Here is a 21,558-nt window from a genome sequence, read left to right as displayed (position 1 = left end):
TGGAGACTCCTATCTTTTATGTTCAGCCATATAAACACTGTGAATGCTGAAGAGCTTGATCAAGTCAATTTAAGTATTTTAAGAAATGCGACAAGATTTGAGAAATTCAATAGTGTATTGACTGGATCTGACTTTGCTTCTCTTCTTGGACATCGTGGCCTGAACTTCCCTGATGCAGACTATCGGAATGCTGGTCATCATATTGGGTGACAAGATTGCTGATATGCTTAGATAGATTTTAAATACGCCTTGCGTTTTGATAACTTGGTTTTTGATAAAGATTTTTGGAAATTTGGAACTGACATGATTGAAATGTACAGTTTAAAAATATATATGTAATGATTTTTGGAAGGTTTTTTGGAGCACCAAGTCATAGGTGCTGCTATTATTTTTTTTAAGCTTTTTTTTTCCTTACTTTTTTTCTTTCTTTCAAAGAATTTCAGTTATTTGCTGAATCTTGCAAAAAGTTTAGTTGGTTATTTTTTTTTTGCCAATGTAGCTTGACAATTATTTAAATGTTTCTGCCTTATCCCTCCAGTCAGTATGTTTTCAGAGTCTTTGGCCTTTCTTCACGAGGGTTATATTGCTCTTGCTTCATCTTTTCCTTTCTCTCAATATTCTTACAAAGTTATGGTTTCTACAGCTGAACACAGTACTCTAGGTGGCAGCATTCCCTTCTTTGACCTGCTGTTGCCACTCTGCATATGCAGTCAAGCATACTGTTAGCCTTCCCTGGTGCTTTGCTACATTCACTGGCATTCTTCAGAACATCGGAGTTGACTATTATTCCTCGTCTCTTTCTGGTTTAATAGTTGTTAGTCCTTATCCTTGTTGGTGTGAGGCTTATGAATTTCTGCTCCACAAATGCATGATTTTATGCATTTTAGCACTGATAGTATGTCTTCCAGACATTCATATAGCCCCTTTAATTTGTTTTAGGCGCAGTTTGCACAAAATTGTTAGTGCCTGCTGTTAAGGGTCTTTCCTTTAGTCATTCATCTGTCTGCACTTTTGCCTATACCCAGCATTATGACTCGGCTGACTTGCAGCAGTAAGACTGAAGAGCCAGCGGGGGGTGCCCAGCTTCCGCCAATTGAAGGTGTGGTCACACCTGCCGCATTGTTGAAGAGAATGAAGAACTAGTGTGGTTCCTACCCCTCAACAGTTGTATTTATTTATTTAAAAACTTTTATTTCATGCTTTATCCACAGATCTAGGCAGGGTCCAATAAAACATTCATAAAATCAACAAATAATATATACATTAAAACAAACAATACATAAGAGAACAAAGAACTGGTCAGAGGAGAGAGGTGGTGGGGTTGGGGGGAGAAAAGTTGGAAGAGGAGGGATAGTGAGGCAAGAAAATGGAGGGGGAAAGAATAAGGAATGGAAGAGGGAAAGTGGAAAAAGGGGTTGACTCGCATCCCCTTGCCACTCCCACACTACCTAGTTACCAATTACACATGCACACCCCACCTACTCAGTGAATTGTACCTTTATGCAGTGCTTTGAACATACATTTTTCAACTTGTTCATCCCTTCTGGCATCTCTGCTCTATTACAGGTTTTGTATTGTTTGTAAGCAGGCATCTTTTGCTTTAAATTTCTCAGTGGGGTACCTAATAAAGATATTGAAAAGCACCAGTTCCAGTACCAAATCCTGTAGGTCCCCACTGCCCCCTTTGCCTTTCGCAGAGTGGACTCTTTTTACCACTATTCTTGTGTCCTTCTGTACAGCCAGTTCCTAATTCACTTTACAACTTTTTGGCCCATTCCTATACTATCCAGTATATTTACTAGTCTTCTCTACGGAATAATGTCAGAAGCCATAGTGAAGTCGAGATAAACAACATCTACTGCACCTTTCTGTCACTGCTTTTGGTGCCCTGTTTAAAAAAATGTAATTGTCTGACAGGGATGTCACTTCAAGAAACAGGTTTTGGAAACCAGTACTGTGACAGGATTCAAGCATGCTTGGGACAGGTAATGAGGACACCGATAGGAATAGGGTTGGGAGGCTGCAAGCCAATTAAAAGCCAATAGCAGCAAAGGAAAAGAGAGATGGATAAAGGAAGCAAGTGGTATTGACGCTGCATGCCACGGTAGCCAGAGAGAAACTCTCAGACTACAGACTGATGCCAGCAGATTGGTGGTAGTTGGGTGACCATCCAGCTCTTTTTCGAAAGAGAGCGCCGGCAATCTCCCGACACAAATCGGAAGATGGCCGGCGATCTGAAACCGGTATAATCGAAAGCCGATTTTGGCCAGCTTCAACTGCTTTCTGTCGTGGAGCCGGCGAAATTTCAAGGGGGCGTGTCGGTAGGGTAGTGAGGGCGGGACGGAGGCGTGCTCACGAGATGGCCAGCTTCGCCCAATAATGGAAAAAAAGAAAGCTGGCCTTGACAAGCATTTCGCCAGCTTTACTTGGTCCCTTTTTTTTCACGACCATGCTTCAAAAAGGAGCCCCAACCGACCAAATGACCACCGGAGGGAATTGGGGATGACCTCCCCTTACTCCCCCAGTGGTCACTAACCCCCTCCCACCCCAAAAAAATCAAAGTGCTCGTCAGGGACATCCTAAATCAGAACTATTTTTGCTCGGCTTTTTCAGTAGTACAAGGGGCGTGTCGGTAGGGTAGTGAGGGCGGGACGGGGGCGTGCTGACGAGATGGCCGGCTTCGCCCAATAATGGAAAAAAGAAAGCTGGCCTTGACGAGCATTTCGCCGGTTGTACTTGGTCCCTTTTTTTTTCCCGACCATGCTTCAAAAAGGAGCCCCAACCGACCAAATGACCACCAGAGGGAATCAGGGATGACCTCCCCTTACTCCCCCAGTGGTCACTAACCCCCTCCCACCCCAAAAAAATCAAAGTGCTCGTCAGGGACATCCTAAATCAGAACTACTTTTGCTCGGCTTTTTCAGTAGTACCGGTGGGATTTGAACCGGCCACCTCTGGATTACAAGACCGCTGCTCTAACCACTTGGCCACAGCTCCACTCCATTTTGATTATGCCCCTTCAGGTCTCTCTCAGCCAATCACAGACAGGGGTCTCTCTCAGCCAATCACAGCACATTTAGCTGTTTGTGATTGGCTGAGAGAGACCTGAAAGAGCATAATCAAAAGGGAGGGACATCCAAGTAAGTGGAGCTGTGGCCAAGTGGTTAGAGCACTGGTCTTGTAATCCAGAGGTGGCCAGTTCAAATCCCACTGGTAAAAAGCTGAGCACTTCAATTTTTTTCTCACTTTTTTGAAACCAGCCATCTGTAAACCTGGCGATCTCAACATTTGACCTAAATGTTGAGATTTAGCCGGCCCCAACCATATTATCGAAAGAAAAGATGGCTGGCCATCTTTTTCGATAATACGGTTGACACCACCCCTTTGCGGAGCCGGTCCCGAAGATGGCCGGCCATATAGATGGCCGGCGCTGTTCAATATGCAGGCAGTAGCCTAACTAGCTTTGTAGTCTATTGCAAAGCTTTGTTGGTAAGACGTGAGTGGGAGGGCCTAGGGTTTTGATTAAGAATGGTAATAAGAGTAGAAAGACTTGGATAGGGAATGATGGAATGAGAGATGGTTTTAATTCCTTCCTTTTCTGGTAGTAGTTCAAGGCAAATTACTCACATCCATGGTAGATATTTTCCTGTCAGAAGAGCCCACCTAGGTCATGATCCCAAAAGCAGGTTTTGTTACTCCATTTGGGGTCCCGGCCCCCAGTTTTGAGATGCTCTGGCTTATAATTTTAAGTTCGTACCTGAGACAGTGGAGGGTGAAGTGACTTGCCCAAAATCACAAGGAGTGGTAGTGGAACTTGAAACCTGGCTTCCTTGGTTCTTAGGCCAGTGCTCTAAGCTTCTTGAATGAGGTGGTTGGTCTTTGATCTGCCTGATGCTCTATGGTTTGTTTCAAGGCAATCTTTTTTTTTTTTTTTTTTTTTCCTTTAGCAGTGTTTTCACTGCTGAAGTTAGACTGAAGTGGGGGGGGGGGGGGCTTCTTGTTACCGCTTTGTTTATGAGGACTACCTCCACCCTTTCCCTTGAAGTGGGGCCAGTGTCAACATGCTGCCAGCAGGCTGTGTCTGCTTCAGCTTCTGGCTAACTTGGAATCCCTTGGGAAATGGGAGCCCGGGCATTTGCCGTGATTGCCCCTCCCTCTATGCCATCCCTGCTTGGAACCTCCCCCATCTTCAAGTACTCTAATAGGTAGCATATCAAATATAAATTTGAAACTTGATCATTTGAAGAGAGTTTATTACTTCGGAGAAAATACAAATATAACATAAAACAGACCAAAAGACTACATTACAAAACAATAATAGGACCAAACTACAAAGACACACACAAACTCTTCAACCTTGTGAACAAACTGTTAGACACCACACCAGTTACAAACAACGGAAAAGATATACCAGATGTTGACAACCTTGCGAAATACTTCAAGGAGAAAATTATACAACTACGACTCAAAATACCCGCTAGCCCTATTGAGTACGCCACTCTTTTAGATTGTCTAGATCCAGAAGAAGGAACATACCCAGCAGACAGAACCTGGACCGAATTCGAAATACTAACAGAAGACCTCATCTCTGAAACTCTCAAAAGATATGCCAAATCCCATTGCAAACTAGACACATGCCCAAATAACCTCATGAAATCTGCTCCTCAACAATTCATAATAGACCTAACGAACCATGTAAACTTCATGCTACAAAACGGACTGTAGAAAAGGCCAGACGAATTTCCTATTTAATATAAAAAGTTTATTCACTTTTTTTGTTTACAAACTGAATACAATTAATTGTGTACTCAGGAAGCATTTCTTTTATAAGCAATATAAACAAGCTATGTACAAGAGAAATCAGAATGCTTAAGGCAAATCAAAATGCTTACTGCTCAGATCTCTCATTGGTCTTATATAGCATTTTTCTTTGGCATCTGACTATACAATATCCCTGTGCAAGTCTCTGAATACCACAACGCTATTGTGCAGAACATGCTACATCTGTTTCCCCTTATTGGCCCCCCTTCTTGCCAGACTTTCTGGAGCCGTGCCTTTGGCTGATGTGGGCCACATTCTTTTCTCATGTCCCAGGAGATTTTAGTGTTGAAACAGCTAGTTGTAATCATGGAGCCTTCCACTCCTCATCTTTCATACTTTTGTTCAACAAATCCTCCCTTTGAGGACTGATTGTTTCAGGCCTCACACATCTGTTTCAGCTCCAGTCTGTTTCTTTACCTCCCTTCTAAATCTCCTCCCCCCTTGTTCGTGGCACCCAGTCTCCGCACGCCTCTTCAATATTTTTGGCTGACATATTAAAGTTCCATTCATTCCTGACCTCAGTCACCATTGTCATTTTAAAAGCATCCTGGCACATCTTTGCAAACATGCTAATACACATGTTACACAGCATTAAACAGATTCAATTGTACTAGGGTACAAAATTTATATTTCTTTGTATACAGACAGTGAGTTTCATCAAAGGAAAGTACACTGTCATTCTTACTTTTCATATAAGAACAATTATAAGGATAATGCCCAATTGCATTAACTGATGTGGCATTAAGAATTACACAAATTAAAAGCATATTCCAAGGTTATCAACATTCATTGAATCAGTTGTTACATACCATTGAGTTAAAGTCTTATTGCAGCTTGTTTTATTGCCACACTTTTCTTTGGTGGCTGTGACATTTACAATCACTGTACTTTTTCCTATAGACCAATTACCTGTTACAACATTGTGCGTGTAATTGCACTTTATCAGGGGAATGTTTCCAGTTGTCATACTATTAATTAGACACCAAAATGATGTCTGTGGGTACTTGTCCATAAGCAAGGCTTGCTTATAAATAGTCTCATTTGTCCAATGAAGGTTTCCATCATCCCTTACACAGGTATTATTGGGATAACAGACATGATTTTATCATTGTAGTCCCATATATCATAGCTGGCAAGGACAAGGATGATGTCAGTCAGTGGGCACATATGATACAATCAGTCAAATTCAACATCTTGGCCGCTGTAACAAGTCTATATGTGTTCATTGTCCATTAACAAACAACAACAAAACAACAACAACATCCCAATACCATCATGTTTAGGGACATGATGTTTGTTTATTCTCCGTCCACTTCAATATTATTAGTTCGTCGAATATCTGATAAGTGTATCCAAGAAGTATGACCTTCCAGACGGGCAGCGGTCTGAGTAAGGGCTGTGATAGCAAAAGGTCCCACATACACAGGATCCCTCCATGTTTCATGTGCAAAGTTCTCTCGCAGTACTAGATCACCTACTTTAAAAGCACAAACATCATTAGTAGTCCCCGCCTGTGATGCCACACCTGCCCGGATCACATCACTCGCCAGGTTCAACATCGGCTGTAGCCCCTGCCAGCACCGAGCTGTGCCATCAGTACTTGCCGTCTGCACCGGGAAGAAATGACGTCCCGTCTGAACCTGGAACGGGGACAATTTTGTACGCCCATTTGGTTGGGCCCGTATTGTCATTAATGCCAATGGCAATACATCAAGCCATGTATATAATTTTCCCACCATTTCTCTATTGAGAGATTTTAGTAAAACTCTCAATTTTGTTTTTAAAATGCCACTGTAGCGCTCCACCAAACCATTGGAGGTGGGGCGATACACCGACACTTTCCCGTGTGTTAAACCCATAATCGCCTCCATTTCTTTCAAAATACTGTTATTAAAATGTGTCCCGTTATCAGAAATCATTCTAGACGGACACCCATGTCCCGGCACAATATGAGCCACCAGGCACTGCACCACCCCACGTGCTGTCCCCCCTCCACATGGAAATGCCTCCATCCACCCCGAGAAAGCATCCACCCAAACTAACAAATATCTCTCTCCCTGCACTGGAACAATCATATCAGTGAAATCAATATACCATTCCCCTGCTGGGCCCTCTGGCACTGGAAGTGTCCCAGGCGATATTCTAGGACCTCTTTTAGGTATGTTAATATCGCATACCATGCAATTCTGCACAACCTGCTGAACCAGGTTATCAATTTTTAAAGTCCAAAATCTTTGCTCAAATTGTTGTTTCATTGTTTCCCTGTTCCAATGCATGGTTGCATGCCACCCAATCAATACCTTAATCGCCTGGCTCATTGGCATACAAGGTAATCCTTCTTCTGCATTAAACCATTCACTTCCCAATTTCATACATCCTCTCTTCAACCATTTTTCACTTTCCTGTCCCTCTGGCTGCCACATTTCAATCTTATCTACATTCGTAAGTGGCCCTTCCTGTGTCTGTCTAGTATTATACAAAATCTTTTCACTTTGCTTAACCACCTCCGTTGCTGCTGCATCAGCCATTGCATTACCTTGTGCCTCAAAGGTTGGCCTTTCAGTGTGGGCCGGGGTCCACACAACTGCAGTTTTTCTACCTTCACGTTCCCTTCTTGCCAAAATTTCAAACAGCAATTTCCAATATGTGTAATGTTGTAAATTTTTACCTGCACTGGTTATCATCCCCCTACGCTGCCATTTTAATATATGATACTGTAGTGAACTTGCAACGTAACCACTATCAGTATATATAGTGACATTTTGAGTCATTTCAGTGTGTTGTAAGGCCGTAATAACGGCTAAAAGTTCAGCATGCTGTGCAGTCTGGTCAGGAGGGGTTTTATATTGTACTTGCATTATCTTTCTTAGATTCTCATCTACCTGCACGCAGGCAAAGCCTGCAACAGTCCTTTCACAAGCTTCATCTGTAAACCATATTAACCCATCAGATAAGGGTTCAAAAGTAAGACAGTGAAATGTAGGGATTTCTATAGTATCGATCTCACCCTCTTGATCGACAGGAAAAAGCAGATCTATCTTATTTCTCTGTTCTTTAGTTAATGGTATTATTCTTATATCTTGTCCTAAAAGTACTGCTTGATATTTTCCAAATCTAGTGGCTGTCAATGCCGTCTGGCTAGGGCTCAACAGCGTTTTAATCGTGTGGTTGGTATGTATTACAATAGGAACAAAAGGCATTTGTGCTCTCCATTTGCCTACTGCTGCCACAATAGCAGTCAATAACTTTGGTATTTCTTTCATTCCCTTTTCCACATGACTAAAAGAGCCTGACAAAAACGCTACTGGTGCATTTACTTCATTGTTTTGATTAATCATAGCTGCCCAACTATTTCCCATGTCTTTTACCCACAAATGCACAGGTGATTGGATATCTATTACTGCTAAGGGTCCTGGGGATAACAAATCCCTCACAATCTTAGCCAGCACTATTTTATCCTGCTCTTCCAACACAATTAGTGTATTCTTTGGTGTGGCTGCGGGCAGTTTCAAATGTTTATAAAGTCTCATTACTTTTTGTGTATAATTTGGTATCCATTGTCTGCAGTAATTTAACATTCCCAAAACAGCACGTAACTGGGTAACTGTTTGCGGTACCGGAGTCTCATTTAAAATAGATATAACTTCCGGTATAATGACCTTATGTGCTGCTGAAACATTTTGTCCTAAAAAGGTGACAGTAGACTGAGCTATAACACATTTTTCCTTGTTACATTTATATCCTAACTCTCCTAATAACAAAAATAATTTTCTAGTCCATTCTAGGCATTCTGCTTCAGTCTCAGCAGACAGTAGAATATCATCTACATAGACAAACAATGACACCGTGTCAGGCAATTGACTCCTGAAATCCTTTAAATCCATCATTAGTTGTTTTGAGAATACCGATGGACTATCAGTAAAGCCTTGCGGCATCCTAGTCCACCTGTATGCCTCATTCTGTACTATAAATGACGTCAAATCCCTAGACTCTGGATGAAGAGGTATTGAAAAGAATGCATTAGACAAGTCAATAACAGTGTTATATGCATATATATTTTGGGTATGCAAAAGAGTAGCAGGATTTGCACAAATCGGAAATTGATTTCTTGTAACCTCATTTAGCTCTCTTAAATCATGTACTATCCTTACATTGTTTTCCCCTTTTGGAACCGGAAACAATGGGGTATTGTACGGGGATACTGAAGGTTCAATAATACCACATTTCAATAATTTACCAATGTGTTCCAGGGTTTTGGATACTAATTTAGGTCGTATGGGGTAAGGGTCTTGCTTCGGCCCCTGTGCCCCTTCTATTAATTCTATCTTATGGGGTTTTGCATTTACGGCTAGTCCATATGGTGACTCACTTGTACTCCAAATATGTTGTGGTAATTCTTCCATAACCCTTACTTTATTTTCATTATTCAACTGTTGGACCATAGTGAGCAAACTTGGTATTTCTTTATTTCCAAAATCTAAACACAGTCCTAATTGAGACAACAAGTCTCTACCACACAAATTTACTGGGCAATCAGGTGCCACTAAGAAGGGTACCACAACCTCCCTTGAACCGTGCGGTTGGCATTCCAGGCGCACCAGAGTCGGTTCCGTTAGCCTTTTTCTTTGTTCTATCCCCGTAAATCCCACTGTTGTTCTATACTGATTTGAAAGCTTAACTCCCTGTGGTTTTGCACATAACACAGAGGTACTCGCCCCTGTATCTATCAAAAATCTCACAGGAGTTTCATATTTTCCAATTGTCAATGTAATAAAGGGCTCCCTTGTGTCTAACCTGAAAATCATTCCCTCCTCCTGACATGGGTCTGTTTCCAGTCAATAGCATTGGTCTGGAATATTCTGCCAAGTTGGAAAGGCATTTACAGTACCCTGTCTCTGTACTGCTGCCCCTGGTCCCTGTGACTGCGTCGCCGGCTGCTGTATTGCAGTCTGCGGGGCACTCGCAGGCATTCCTACTACTTGTGGCATTAATCCTTGCTGCGTCTGCATTTGTACTTGGGGCATTCCTGCATTCTGATAACATTCTGAAGCATAGTGACCAAATTGATTACAGCCCCAACATTGTACATGCGTCCTTCTATTAGGTGATGGTCCTGATCCTTGCATCCCTCGACCTCTACCCCTGCCTCTAACCATGCCTCGTCCCCTTGGTTGGTACGGCCGGCTATATCCCGGTTGTACATAGTAAATGACCTGTGGAGGTGAGGCAGAGGGCATTACCATTGTTTCCTGTTTTTTGTTTCTATCCTGTTCCTTATTTTCCAAATCTTTTAACTGCATAGTCATTAACTTAGAAGTTAATTTAGCCTGTTCTTTCTGTGGGGTCTCTATCAGTTTACGATGCACATTACTAAAATGCATCAACGTCTCTCTTATTTCTGGCCACGGCTTTGAGGACAGGGCAATGACAGCGTCTAAATTCTTACGCATATTATCAGGCAGTGTGGACATGAATAGGTGTAAAAATACTGCTACATTATGGTCCACATCCGCATCTTGCCCTGTTTGAGCCTTATACAAATTTATACATTTTGTCAAATGTGCCGAAAAATCAGTTTTAGGGTCCCATTTATTTGCCGTTATGGCTGAAAAATCAATTGGGGTTGGATACATCACATGCAGTGCTGCAGAAAGAGCAGCCTTATTATTCCCTGCATATACATCCCCATCCACAGTATGTGATGGCAGGCGCTGATATCCACACTGCACTGCCAGTTGAGATATACTAATACCTGACGCTGCACACAGGGCTTTAAAATCTCCAATAGTCAATTGAGTCCCTGCAGTTGCCTGTTCTATCCCATCTAACCACATACGAGCTCCTTTCACTATACTGGGAATTTTTGCAACTAAAGTTGTAACATCTACGGGGGTGTATGGTTTGTAATGGCGTACTCGATTGCCAGCTGCGTCTAAGCGCGTCATAACTGGCATGTGTAAAGCACTACTATCTAAAGCGCCGCAAATCTCCTGTTTATATTCCTCTTCCACCTCTTCTTCAGCCTGTTTTATTTTGTAAAACCAATTGTCCCAGTACTCCAACCCTGCTTTAATAAAGCCCAGGCTTCCCGCCTTGGGGCAATATTTATTTATTACTTCTGTCAAATTCTGTATGTCCTCATGTGAGGTAGGTCCTCCCTTATCACAGGGGAAAAGGAGGTTTTTAACTTCCAACAGGTTCTTAGTAACTCCCCACCATTCTTCCCCATATTTAGTTTTATCCAATCTCACAAGTTCTGCAGCTACATGGGTTTCCCTAAAAATTGCCTTTGACGGTCTGGGTGTCAATTTGGGTGGTGTTTCCCTGATTTTAGACGTGGGTGTCTGAGGATCCCTTTTAAGGGAAGGTTCAGGGGGTGGCTCAGTACATAGCCGAAGCCGTCCCTCAATTTCAAATTGAGTTGCCAGGTCATATTGTTCTGATGTAATTAGGGTTTTCAAATCAGGGTAAGTGCCTGATTCTGCACTAGATTTTCCTTTTTCTTTCTGTCTCACCCGTTTTTTCTCCTTTTTCTGTTCCCTAGTCCCCACATCACTGTCCTCATTATCCCCTCCCTTTTCACTTTCTGAATCACTGGGGGGGTCATCAAGAGCCGAATACCCAGCACATGGCACAGAGCGCTTTGGCTTTAATTCCTTCATTTTATCAGTCGCCCTTAGGGGGCACAACGTGTCCCTGCTAGATTCATACGACGGGGGATTATTTCTTTTATACATTTCTGCCTCTTGTTGTATCCTATCTACATCAGCATGAAAAAGATCTGCTGCTACAGAAAATAAATTCCAAATTGTAAGATGCTTCTCTAAGCTTTTCTTCTTTTTCTTATTCTCTTGTATATATTTCAGGAGAGATAATAATTTTGGACGATCAAAGTATGGACGATCAAAGTATGGATATACTGAGACCAGTTTGCATCATATTTGACCCATTTCTCATGTATTTTTTCAATCTGTTTTTTTTCTAACGGGAATAATTCTATGACATGCTGCAAAGGGGAGCATTTTTTTTTGACTATCTAAATCTAAATACAAAGCATATACAGGAGGCTTTTCTTTCTTATCTACCCCTTTCCCTTCCATTTTATTCTGACTATTACAATTTCTCCTATAGAGCCACAACCTACAAAAATATACTAATGCACTTAAACAAAGAAAATATACAAAAAAGAAAACTACAAAGCTAAACAAATATACCACTAATAAGTCCACAATGTAAGCTTACTCACGCGTCTTCTTATTTCTCTTTAGCAAGCCCAGGAGTCGTCACCTGTATGTCCACGTCAGTAGGTTGATCACTCCCAAATCAGTAGTACACAGAAATCAGGCTTAAACAACGCTTGCTCTCTCCTGTAAAAAACTTCGTTAACAACAAACACTTAATTTGTCATTCGTCTCGCCTTCTCTTTTCCGTGTGCGGCATAAATCTTCTCTCCCGGCTGGCTCGCCACTTTTGTAGAAAAGGCCAGACGAATTTCCTATTTAATATAAAAAGTTTATTCACTTTTTTTGTTTACAAACTGAATACAATTAATTGTGTACTCAGGAAGCATTTCTTTTATAAGCAATATAAACAAGCTATGTACAAGAGAAATCAGAATGCTTAAGGCAAATCAAAATGCTTACTGCTCAGATCTCTCATTGGTCTTATATAGCATTTTTCTTTGGCATCTGACTATACAATATCCCTGTGCAAGTCTCTGAATACCACAACGCTATTGTGCAGAACATGCTACATCTGTTTCCCCTTATTGGCCCCCCTTCTTGCCAGACTTTCTGGAGCCGTGCCTTTGGCTGATGTGGGCCACATTCTTTTCTCATGTCCCAGGAGATTTTAGTGTTGAAAGAGCTAGTTGTAATCATGGAGCCTTCCACTCCTCATCTTTCATACTTTTGTTCAACAGGACTTTTCCCAAAAGAAAAAGGAAAAATCTTACTCACCCCAATTCCTAAAGATACAAAGAAAAGCACGAGTGAACTAACCAATTACAGGCCAGTAGCATCCATACCACTAATAACCAAAATAACCGAAGGAATGGTAACTAAACAACTCACAAACTATCTAAACAAACACTCAATACTGCATGATGCCCAATCAGGATTCCGGTCGAATCATAGCACAGAAACAGTATTAGTCACCCTTATGACTAAATTTAAGCAAATAATTGCGACTGGCAACAATATACTCCTCCTACAATTTGACATGTCAAGTGCCTTCGATATGGTTGACCACGGAATCCTATTACACACACTTGAATACTTTGTCATTGGAGGAAATGTCCTGAATTGGTTCAAAGGGTTCCTAACCCAACGTTCGTATCAAGTCACATCAAATTCAACTACATCTAAAGAATGGACACCTGAATGTGGAGTACCACAAGGATCACCCCTCTCACCAACCATTTTCAACCTAATGATGATCCCTCTGGCAAAACTCCTATCAAACCACAACCTCAACCCATATATATACGCTGATGATGTGACAATATACAGCCCTTTCAAACAAGACAACGAAATCTTTAACGAAATCAATCAAAGCCTACACATCATGAACACATGGGCAGATGCATTTCGTCTGAAATTAAATGCAGAAAAAACTCAATGCTTAATACTCACCTCCCAATACAACAGAAAGGAATTTACAGCTATAAATACACCAAACCCAAACCTTCCAATCTCAGAAACGCTAAAAATCCTTGGAGTCACTATCGACCGCCACCTAACACTCGAAACTCATGCAAACAACACAACTAAAAATATGTTTTACTGCATGTGGAAATTGAAAAGGATAAGACCATTCTTCCCAAGATCCGTTTTTCGCAGCCTAGTGCAATCCCTCGTACTCAGCCATCTGGATTACTGCAACTCACTATACGCAGGTTGCAAAGAGCAAACACTGAGGAAACTTCAAACAGCCCAGAATACGGCAGCCAGACTCACCTTTGGAAAACCAAAATATGAAAGTGCAAAACCATTACGAGAGAAACTACACTGGCTTCCACTCAAGGAACGCGTCACTTTTAAAGTATGCACATTAGTCCACAAAATCATTCACGGCGAAGCCCCAGCATACATGTCTGAGTTAATAGACTTACCACCCAGAAACGCCAAGAGATCATCCCAAACTTTCCTCAACCTCCACTTCCCCAATTGCAAGGGCTTGAAATACAAGACGCTACACGCGTCAACCTTTTCTCACATGAGTACGCAGTTTTGGAATACACTGCCGCGCAACTTAAGGAACGATCCACGAGCAAGATTCCTTCCGCAGATTATTGAAGACCCATCTTTTTGAAAAAGCTTACGGAAAGAGCCAAAACACATAAAGTCCACACTTACTGTTCATTAATGCATCATACATCAACTTCTGAATTCCCATATCCCCCGTAATCTCACATCACTCATACCTTTACTCACAGAAATATTTATACCATATGTTTTTATGCCTTAATATTGCCCTCTAAGCTCCCATTGTCTCCTTCCAATGTTTCAATGTTTGTGTTCCATTGTTACATTCCTTAATGACACTTCGATTGTCTCGCATAACGCTGCACAATGTAATCCATAACCAATTTGTAACAAATTGTATTTCCATCATTCATTTCATATTGTAAGCCACACTGAGCCCGCAAAAAGGTGGGAAAATGTGGGATACAAATGCGATAAATAAAAAAATAAATAAATTATCCCAAACAGAATTCAGGTTCAATGTGGCTTACAATTCAGACAATTTAGTACATACAAATTATAGTTCTAAATCTTTTGATAAAATAAAAATGTTGAGTAAATTTTCTATATATGGCCATATGAAACTTACAAAAATTAGTTTATGAAAGTATTTTACAAAGTTGTATTGTGTAACAGACATCACAGTATAAGTACTCATTTAGTTCTTAGGGGTAGGAGATCATATTGCATTTTTGACGCTCATTTATACAAATATGTCACCTAACTCCCTTCTGTAATTGTAAATTGGGCTTGTGATATTTCATGTTTATCAGTCCTTTTCCTGTCTTAGATCCGTCACATTCCTTTTCTATAAATACTGAGCAAAAGGACTATTTTAAGATTTTTCCATTCCATTGTTCTCCTCTTCACAAATTCCAGATTCTCCTTTTATCTTACCTATTTCCCTTTCGTTTTTTGTCCTCTTTTAAAACTCTTTCTTTAGTTAAATAATCTTCTCATTTTAATGACTGACAGTTTAGACCCTTGCATTGCTTTTATTTTTGATCTAGAAGGTCCTTCTTTCATCCCAGTTGAAACCAATGCTGGCATTCCAGTTCTATGAACCTCCACTTACAACTCCACAAGGATTTCCCCCTGCTTTTAATAGACCCACCACCATCCCCCACTTCTATTCTACTTATTACATCAACAGTCTTGAGAGTATGAGCTATGCACCAGGACCCCTTCTAGGGTCCCATATCATGGACTCGATATCCAGCCACCAGATCTCACCCTTAACTATCAAGACTGTTCCCCCAGGAGCTGTGACAACTGCCTCTGCAGTATCCCAGATGTGAGAATCACACTGGAGACACTGGGTCTTTGCTCCTCTGAGCACTCTTCCTGCCTCTTGTTTTTCATAGTTCTACCTCTGCCTGTGATTTTATTTATGCTAATCTCTCTGCTCTTACAACTTGATTTACAGAGAGGGTTACAGATGCTGGGAGCTGACAGACATTTGTGCTGTTCCTCATTCCTTCTCCCCTTCCCTCGCCTGCCTCTTTTCAGTTGCTGTCTTCCTGGAGCTTATCCTCACATGAGAGTTTGTCCAACACTTTCTCCTTTCTCTGTAAAACATGCCATCCCGAACCATGCCCCCATGACCAGTAAGTTTGTACCCCCACCCCCTCCATCCCACCACACATACACATGCTATGCTGCCCTGATTTGAGCTGTTTGAGTTTAACATTAACCATTTTCCTCCTTCTCTCATCACAGCATCAGCTCTCCTATGCTTCTGATTGCCCTGGCTGTCTTCTTTGGTGCTTGCTATATCATCTACCTGAAGACTCTGCAGACCAAACTGATCCTATTCGGTAAGTGAGCGACATCTTCTGCCTAAGCAACCTGATCATCCTGGCTAGACCTTTATTGTATCTCTGCTGTGTAGCAATTCCTTTGACAGCCCAGCAGGGGGCACTGTTGGAATTAGTATCTAGGAGGACAGGGCAGCATGCATGTTTGTGTCTGTCTAAACCAGTCTGTAGGTGAGGTCATAGGCAAAATACGGGTCTTCCACTTTTCTTAGCAAAATGGATCCAAAACTAATCTACAGTTGCCAAATCTGGTAATTTTTCTTCCATTACGTTCATTCCCACTATTCCAGGACGAGTGGGTAGTTATGTCCATCGACCAGCAGGTGGAGATAGAACATACAGAAATGAGCACCACTACATAGCTCCCTGCTAGCAGCTCAGCTCCTCAGTATCTTCTATCTCCAGCAGGTGTATGGACAGACTTCCTCTGTCTCTGGTTCTGAGGCCTTGCTCCTGGTCCAGTTGGTCAACTGGTTCCCAGCTGAGCAGAGTGAACAGTTGAGCAGACATACTTGGTGGTGCTTGGGTCCCTGTCGTGCCTTCCCCCTGGGGTGTTCGCCTTTTCCCTGTTTTCCCTCTGTGTGAAAGCCTGCTCAGCAACCAGTGTGCTCAGAAGATGAGGAGTCCCAGGCAACACAGTGAGTCTGGCAGGCTGGTGCTGCTGCCGTGCCCTGCTCTGAAAGTGCGGGGTGACTGTGTTCCCGGGTAGCTTGGACACAGGGTGGTGGGTCCTTTCTGCTGTTCTTCAGGCCTTGGGACATCGATGGGAGCACTGTGTGTCGGTGCTACAAAAAAATAAAAACCATGGAGGAAGTGGAGGAGCAGTTTAATGATTAGATCAGTGGAGTGAGAACCAAGGGAGCCTGGTTGAAATCTCACAACTGCTCCTTGAGGTCTTTGGCAGATACAAACAGAATGTGATTCCTCCGAAGACAGAAAACTGCCTAATCTACCTGAATGTAAAAAAAAAAAAAAGAACATATTTTTGCTTGTTTTGTGCTCTGCTCCGGTTAAAAAAAAAAAAGCGGGGGGTTTAGCTTGGTGCGCCACATGTTTTCCCACGCAGCGGCAGTCTCTGGCCATGGCAACCCCCACTTAGTGTGTGACCTGCTGCCCGTCTTGCAGTGAGCGGTGTTCCTTCTTGGGCCGCTGCACGATGTGCAGTCCGATTCCCAAGTGGAGGAGCTGATTCAGGGCTCGCACATACAGGGCACGCTCGGTCACAGCAGTTTGTTTCTTTTGGCTCTGGTCCCCGGTGCAGGGCCTTGGTGTTTCGCCTCAGAAGGAGGTGGAAATGGCAGTCATTTTGGTTTTTTTCGGCAGAAGCCAAGCCCCTGCGCAGGCTGCTGTGTAGGTGGGGGAGCCCTGGGGGGGGGGGGGGGGGGGGGGCTCTGGGTCAGGGCCAACCCTTCGTCTGCTCCACCGGGCCTTGGGCTGGTGCTAGGAGCCTTTTCTCCAGCAGGCCTGGCAGCTCCAGGGAGAGAGAGGAGATGGGTCCCCAGGGGATCGCGACTGCTGCCCCGTGGAGACTTAGTCACAGATTTCGCTGCAGTTGGGCTGCTAGGAGGTGGCCCCCTGATTTCAGAGACACTTGCAGCACTCCCTTGGGGAGTTTCCGGAAGGTAGTCAGGTGGCTAGCTTTATGAAGAGCCTCAGGGGACCGTCCAGAGTATTTCTCCATTTACCTGGACATTCAGGTCCTGCTTGCCGCAAGGTGGAGTGCGTCTGACACAGGCCTACAGGTTGGGAGGACCGTGGCCCGTCCTTTTTCTCTTGTGCCAGAAGGAGGAGATGTTCCCTTACCTAAGTTGGACTCAGTGTGTGCAGTCATCACCTAGAGTACTACACATTCCACAGTGTACTCCCGGTGGTTGGCGGCCTTGCCTTGAGGGATCTGCTAGATAGGAGGCCGAAACAGGCTTTCCAGCACACCTTGAGGTGACTGCTTTGTAGCTGCAGGCTTCTATTTGTAGCCCTTTGGTGGCACAGACCTGTTTGCAGTGACATCAGCAGTCCTTTTTCCCGGGGCAGTCCTGGGCTGCCTGGATGGAGGCAGGCTTAGCCTGTCTGATGGCCACTGTGTATGTCAGTTTTTCAGCCACAGGCACGTCTTTGACGCTCTCTGCGAGGCGTCAGTTCTGGCTGCAGGCGTGGGTGGCCACTTCAAAGACCTGCGTGGTCAGGTTACCCTTTTGAGACACATTTCATTTTGGGAATGACCTCAGCAATTTGGTTCAGGAGCTAGGTGAGCGGGCCCCAGCGTCCTCCAGAAGACATTCCTTGTTCCTCTGCTTGCCTTGTGGGCTCAGCAGGTGGCCTGTTTCATGATTGCTCCTTGTATAGGTCTGGTCGTCAGACCTTTGGCCAGAGGGCTCAGTTTTGGGACCGGCAATCTTCCTTCCAGTGGACGGAGAGTCAGCAGGGCACCCAGAGTGAGTGGCTGCTGTCTCCCAGCAATCCCAATATAGCTAGGCCGGATGGTCCCTCCGGGCCTACAGGGAGCTGCTTCAGGCATTTCGGGACATGTGGTTTACTTTTTCCTCAGCTCTGGCGCTGGTTATTCTGGGTGATGGCGTCCAGTTGGAGTTCTCCCCTCTGGTAGCTCCTCTCTTCTTACAGTCTCCTTGTTGGGGGGCCTCTGGCAGCTCAAAGCTCAGTTGATGTGCTGCTGGCCCTTCGGGCCATTGTTCCCATCCCTCCCGCCAAGCGCGGTCTGGTCGGTTCTCCTCCTATTTTGAAGTTCCCAGGAAGATGGGAGCAGTGCAACCCAATTGGGATTCTCGAGGGGTCTGCTGGTGTCCATTTTCGGATAGTGACCCTGAGGTCTGTGCTCCTGTCTGTTCTGAGAGAGAGTTGTCTTTGCTCTTGAGACCAAGGAGGTATAATTACCTTCCCCTCTTGGAGCTGCTTCTGCAGTTCTTTTCCAATTCCGGTCCCGACCATTTGGTCTCCTCACGGGCCCGGGGACCTTTTCCTAGGTTGTGCGTGTAACAGTCTTTCTGCGGAGACGGAGGTTTTGTTTCCTCCTGAACTTGGACAGCTGGCTAATCCGAGCCTCCTCTTCCCAAGCCTGTGTAGAGGCTCCTTCAACAGTGGTTCGCCTCCTGTTTTCTTTTTTCTTTTCTGGTTTGGGTGTTCAATTTCAGTGGGGGTGGCTGGCGCCAGCACACCAACTTGGAGCATCTAGGTGTTCTTTTCGATTCCCTGTGAGCTTGAGTGTTTCTCACAGAGGAACGGTGCTTTAAGTTAGCGCACTGGATTCTTCACTTCGGCTTCATTCCCAGCTTCCAGCCTGGGATTTTGTGCAGCTCCTTGGTTCTGTGACAGCGGCCCTGGAAGTGGTACCTTACCCTCGGATGCGGCCAATTTATAGGGCCCTGTTCAGCTCCTGGTCTCCGATTTTCAGAGGGTTACAGCCTCTGGCTTCTTTGCCCCTGGCGGTCAGACAGACCTGAGGTGGTTGTAGCTTCACCAGTCGTTGACCCTAGGGAGGCCCTCCCTGCTCCTGCCTTGAGAAGTGGGGGTCTACGTTTGACAGTTTATTGGGCTGGGGGGGCCCTTTGCAGGGGGCCCCTGGCACGACTCTTGGTTTCCAGTAGAGGCGCATTGACCCTCTGGAGCTGTGAGGGGTGCACTAAGCTCTGGAGGCTTTTGCCCCGCTGTTGGGAATGCTTTGGTTTTGGCCTTTTCGGACATTGCTGTGGCACTAGCCTCTTCTACTAGCTAGGGGGGGGGGGGGGGACTCCTAGCAGTCTGCTGGCTCTGGAGCCCAGTTGGTTAATGGCCGGGGCAGAGAGACACCTGTTGTGCCTTTCGGTGGTTTTGAGAAGTCCCTCTTGTGAAGACCGACCTTCTTAGCATGGACGCTCGGACTTCCAGCGATTGGGAGCTGTCGGTTGACCCGTTACAGCTGCTGATGTGTCGATGGGGCTTGGTTCTCTTGGCCTATTCCTATGTCACTGTTCTCTAGGTCTGGACACCCTGCTACGTTTGTGTTTGAGTGAAGGACTCCTGTATGCCTTCCCCCTTGCAGAAGTTAGTTCGGGAGTGGGAGACCTTTGGTGTACAGTGCTCCTGTTCTCCAGCCTGGATTCGGCTGCAGTACTATGCAGATCTTGTGAAGCTCCTAGTTGAGGAGCTAACGCGATTCCCTCAAGTTCGAGGTTCTTCTGTTAGGGCCTGGTGGTCATGGAGGATTCTTCTCCCTTTGGTCTTAACGGCCTGGCCCTTGAGAGGGCTCGGCTGAGGAAGAAGGATTATTGGTTTCAGTCCTGGCTTCCCTGCTGCGGGCTAAGAAGCGCTCTTCTTCCTTGGCGCCTGCCAGTACTTTGCTTCCTCCCTGGGCCATTTCCTGGCATTTTTGCGGAATGGAGTGTCAAGGGCTAGCGCTGGGTTCCTTGTGGATTCCAGTGGCAGCCCTGGCTTGCTTTCAGGGTCGTTGGCAGACCTCTTTTTTAGCGGCTCTTTCGGTTGTGATTCTTTTTCAGAGAGGTGTAGGTCGCTTACGCTGCCCTTCGCGTGCCTTTTTCGAACAGGATTTTATGCTGGTACTTCGGGTGCTGCAGCACTCTCCATTTGTGCCCCATCACTAAATGATCCTGATAGTTCTCACGTAGAACTCGGTGTTATTAGGGCGCTTCCGTTGGCCTGTTGCTTCTTGCAAATTCAGGCTCCTTCTTAGGACCCTTTCTCTGTCGTTGTTTTGGAGGCGGTGTCTCGTTTCGGGCAGTACCATCCTTCTTGCCCGAGTGCTTGTTGGTTTTTTTTATTTAGTCATCTATATGCCTCTTGCAGGCTTCTGAAGTTTCACAAGGTTCTCTTCTGTTTTTTCGAGGTTCCCGATGTCTTCCGTCTTTCGTATAGACCTTTTGTGCAGTTTGGTAAACAGCAGTTGGGTCTCATGGCTTCCTTTGCCTGGGAGGCTCTTCTCTTCCTCGTTTTGGAAGACATACTCTTCTGGGCCTGTGACTACATCTCGGGCAAAGGCTTCGTTGTCTTCTCTGATGGATATTTGTAGGGCAGAGGCATGATGGTATAGCGGGGGCCACACAGGCAGCGGTTGCATTTGGGGTGTCAATTCTGCTTATGGCAGGTTCGGCTTCCCACCCTCGTAAGGATAGCTTTTGAACATCCCACTCGTCCTGGAATAGTGGGAATGAACGTAATGGAAGAAGAAATTGGGACTTACCTGATAATTTTCTTTCCATTAGTTCTTCACACTATTCCAGGAGCCCTCCCATGGTTCGACGCCCTGATTGGTGTCTCTATGCACGGTCTTTGTATCCTGTTTTCCAGGGACACCTTGTCTTCGGATGGTTCTTGGGGCTGGATGTTTTGGTTGCTGACCATGCGCCTGATTGGGCGTTCTTTCTTCCTGTCTTGAGCACTGATACTGAGGAGCTGAGCTGCTAGCAGGGAGCTATGTAGTGGTGCTCAGTTCTGTATTTTCTATCTCCACCTGCTGGTCGATGGACATAACTACCCACTCGTCCTGGAATAGTGTGAAGAACTAATGGAATGAAAATTATCAGGTAAGTCCTAATTTCTCCTTATCTCATCTAGAACGGATGTTAATTTTAACTACTTTTTTAATGTTCCTGGGTGTTTGCAACATTTTTCAAGGTTTCATTGATCAGGTTCTAGTGAAATTCTGTTTCTATATAGGATCCCATTTA

The 21,558-nt window shown here is 44.4% G+C and overlaps 1 protein-coding gene across 3 annotated transcripts in view; it reads left to right on the top strand.

Annotated features, from left to right (window-relative positions):
• RABAC1 (Rab acceptor 1) overlaps nucleotides 1–21,558 on the top strand; it is a 74,382-nt gene that overhangs the window by 31,388 nt on the left and 21,436 nt on the right. For all 3 annotated transcript variants that reach the window (XM_030212223.1, XM_030212224.1, XM_030212225.1), the window contains one exon: nucleotides 15,786–15,883. In XM_030212223.1, coding sequence (XP_030068083.1) covers nucleotides 15,786–15,883 — 98 coding nt within the window. The remainder of the gene's footprint in view (nucleotides 1–15,785; nucleotides 15,884–21,558) is intronic.

Source organism: Microcaecilia unicolor, chromosome 8 (assembly GCF_901765095.1).
Source record: "Microcaecilia unicolor chromosome 8, aMicUni1.1, whole genome shotgun sequence".
In the NCBI taxonomy this organism is placed as follows: domain Eukaryota; kingdom Metazoa; phylum Chordata; class Amphibia; order Gymnophiona; family Siphonopidae; genus Microcaecilia; species Microcaecilia unicolor.
The sequence above is the reverse complement of the archived record's forward strand: the minus strand, read 5'-3'. Positions and strand labels throughout refer to the sequence as shown.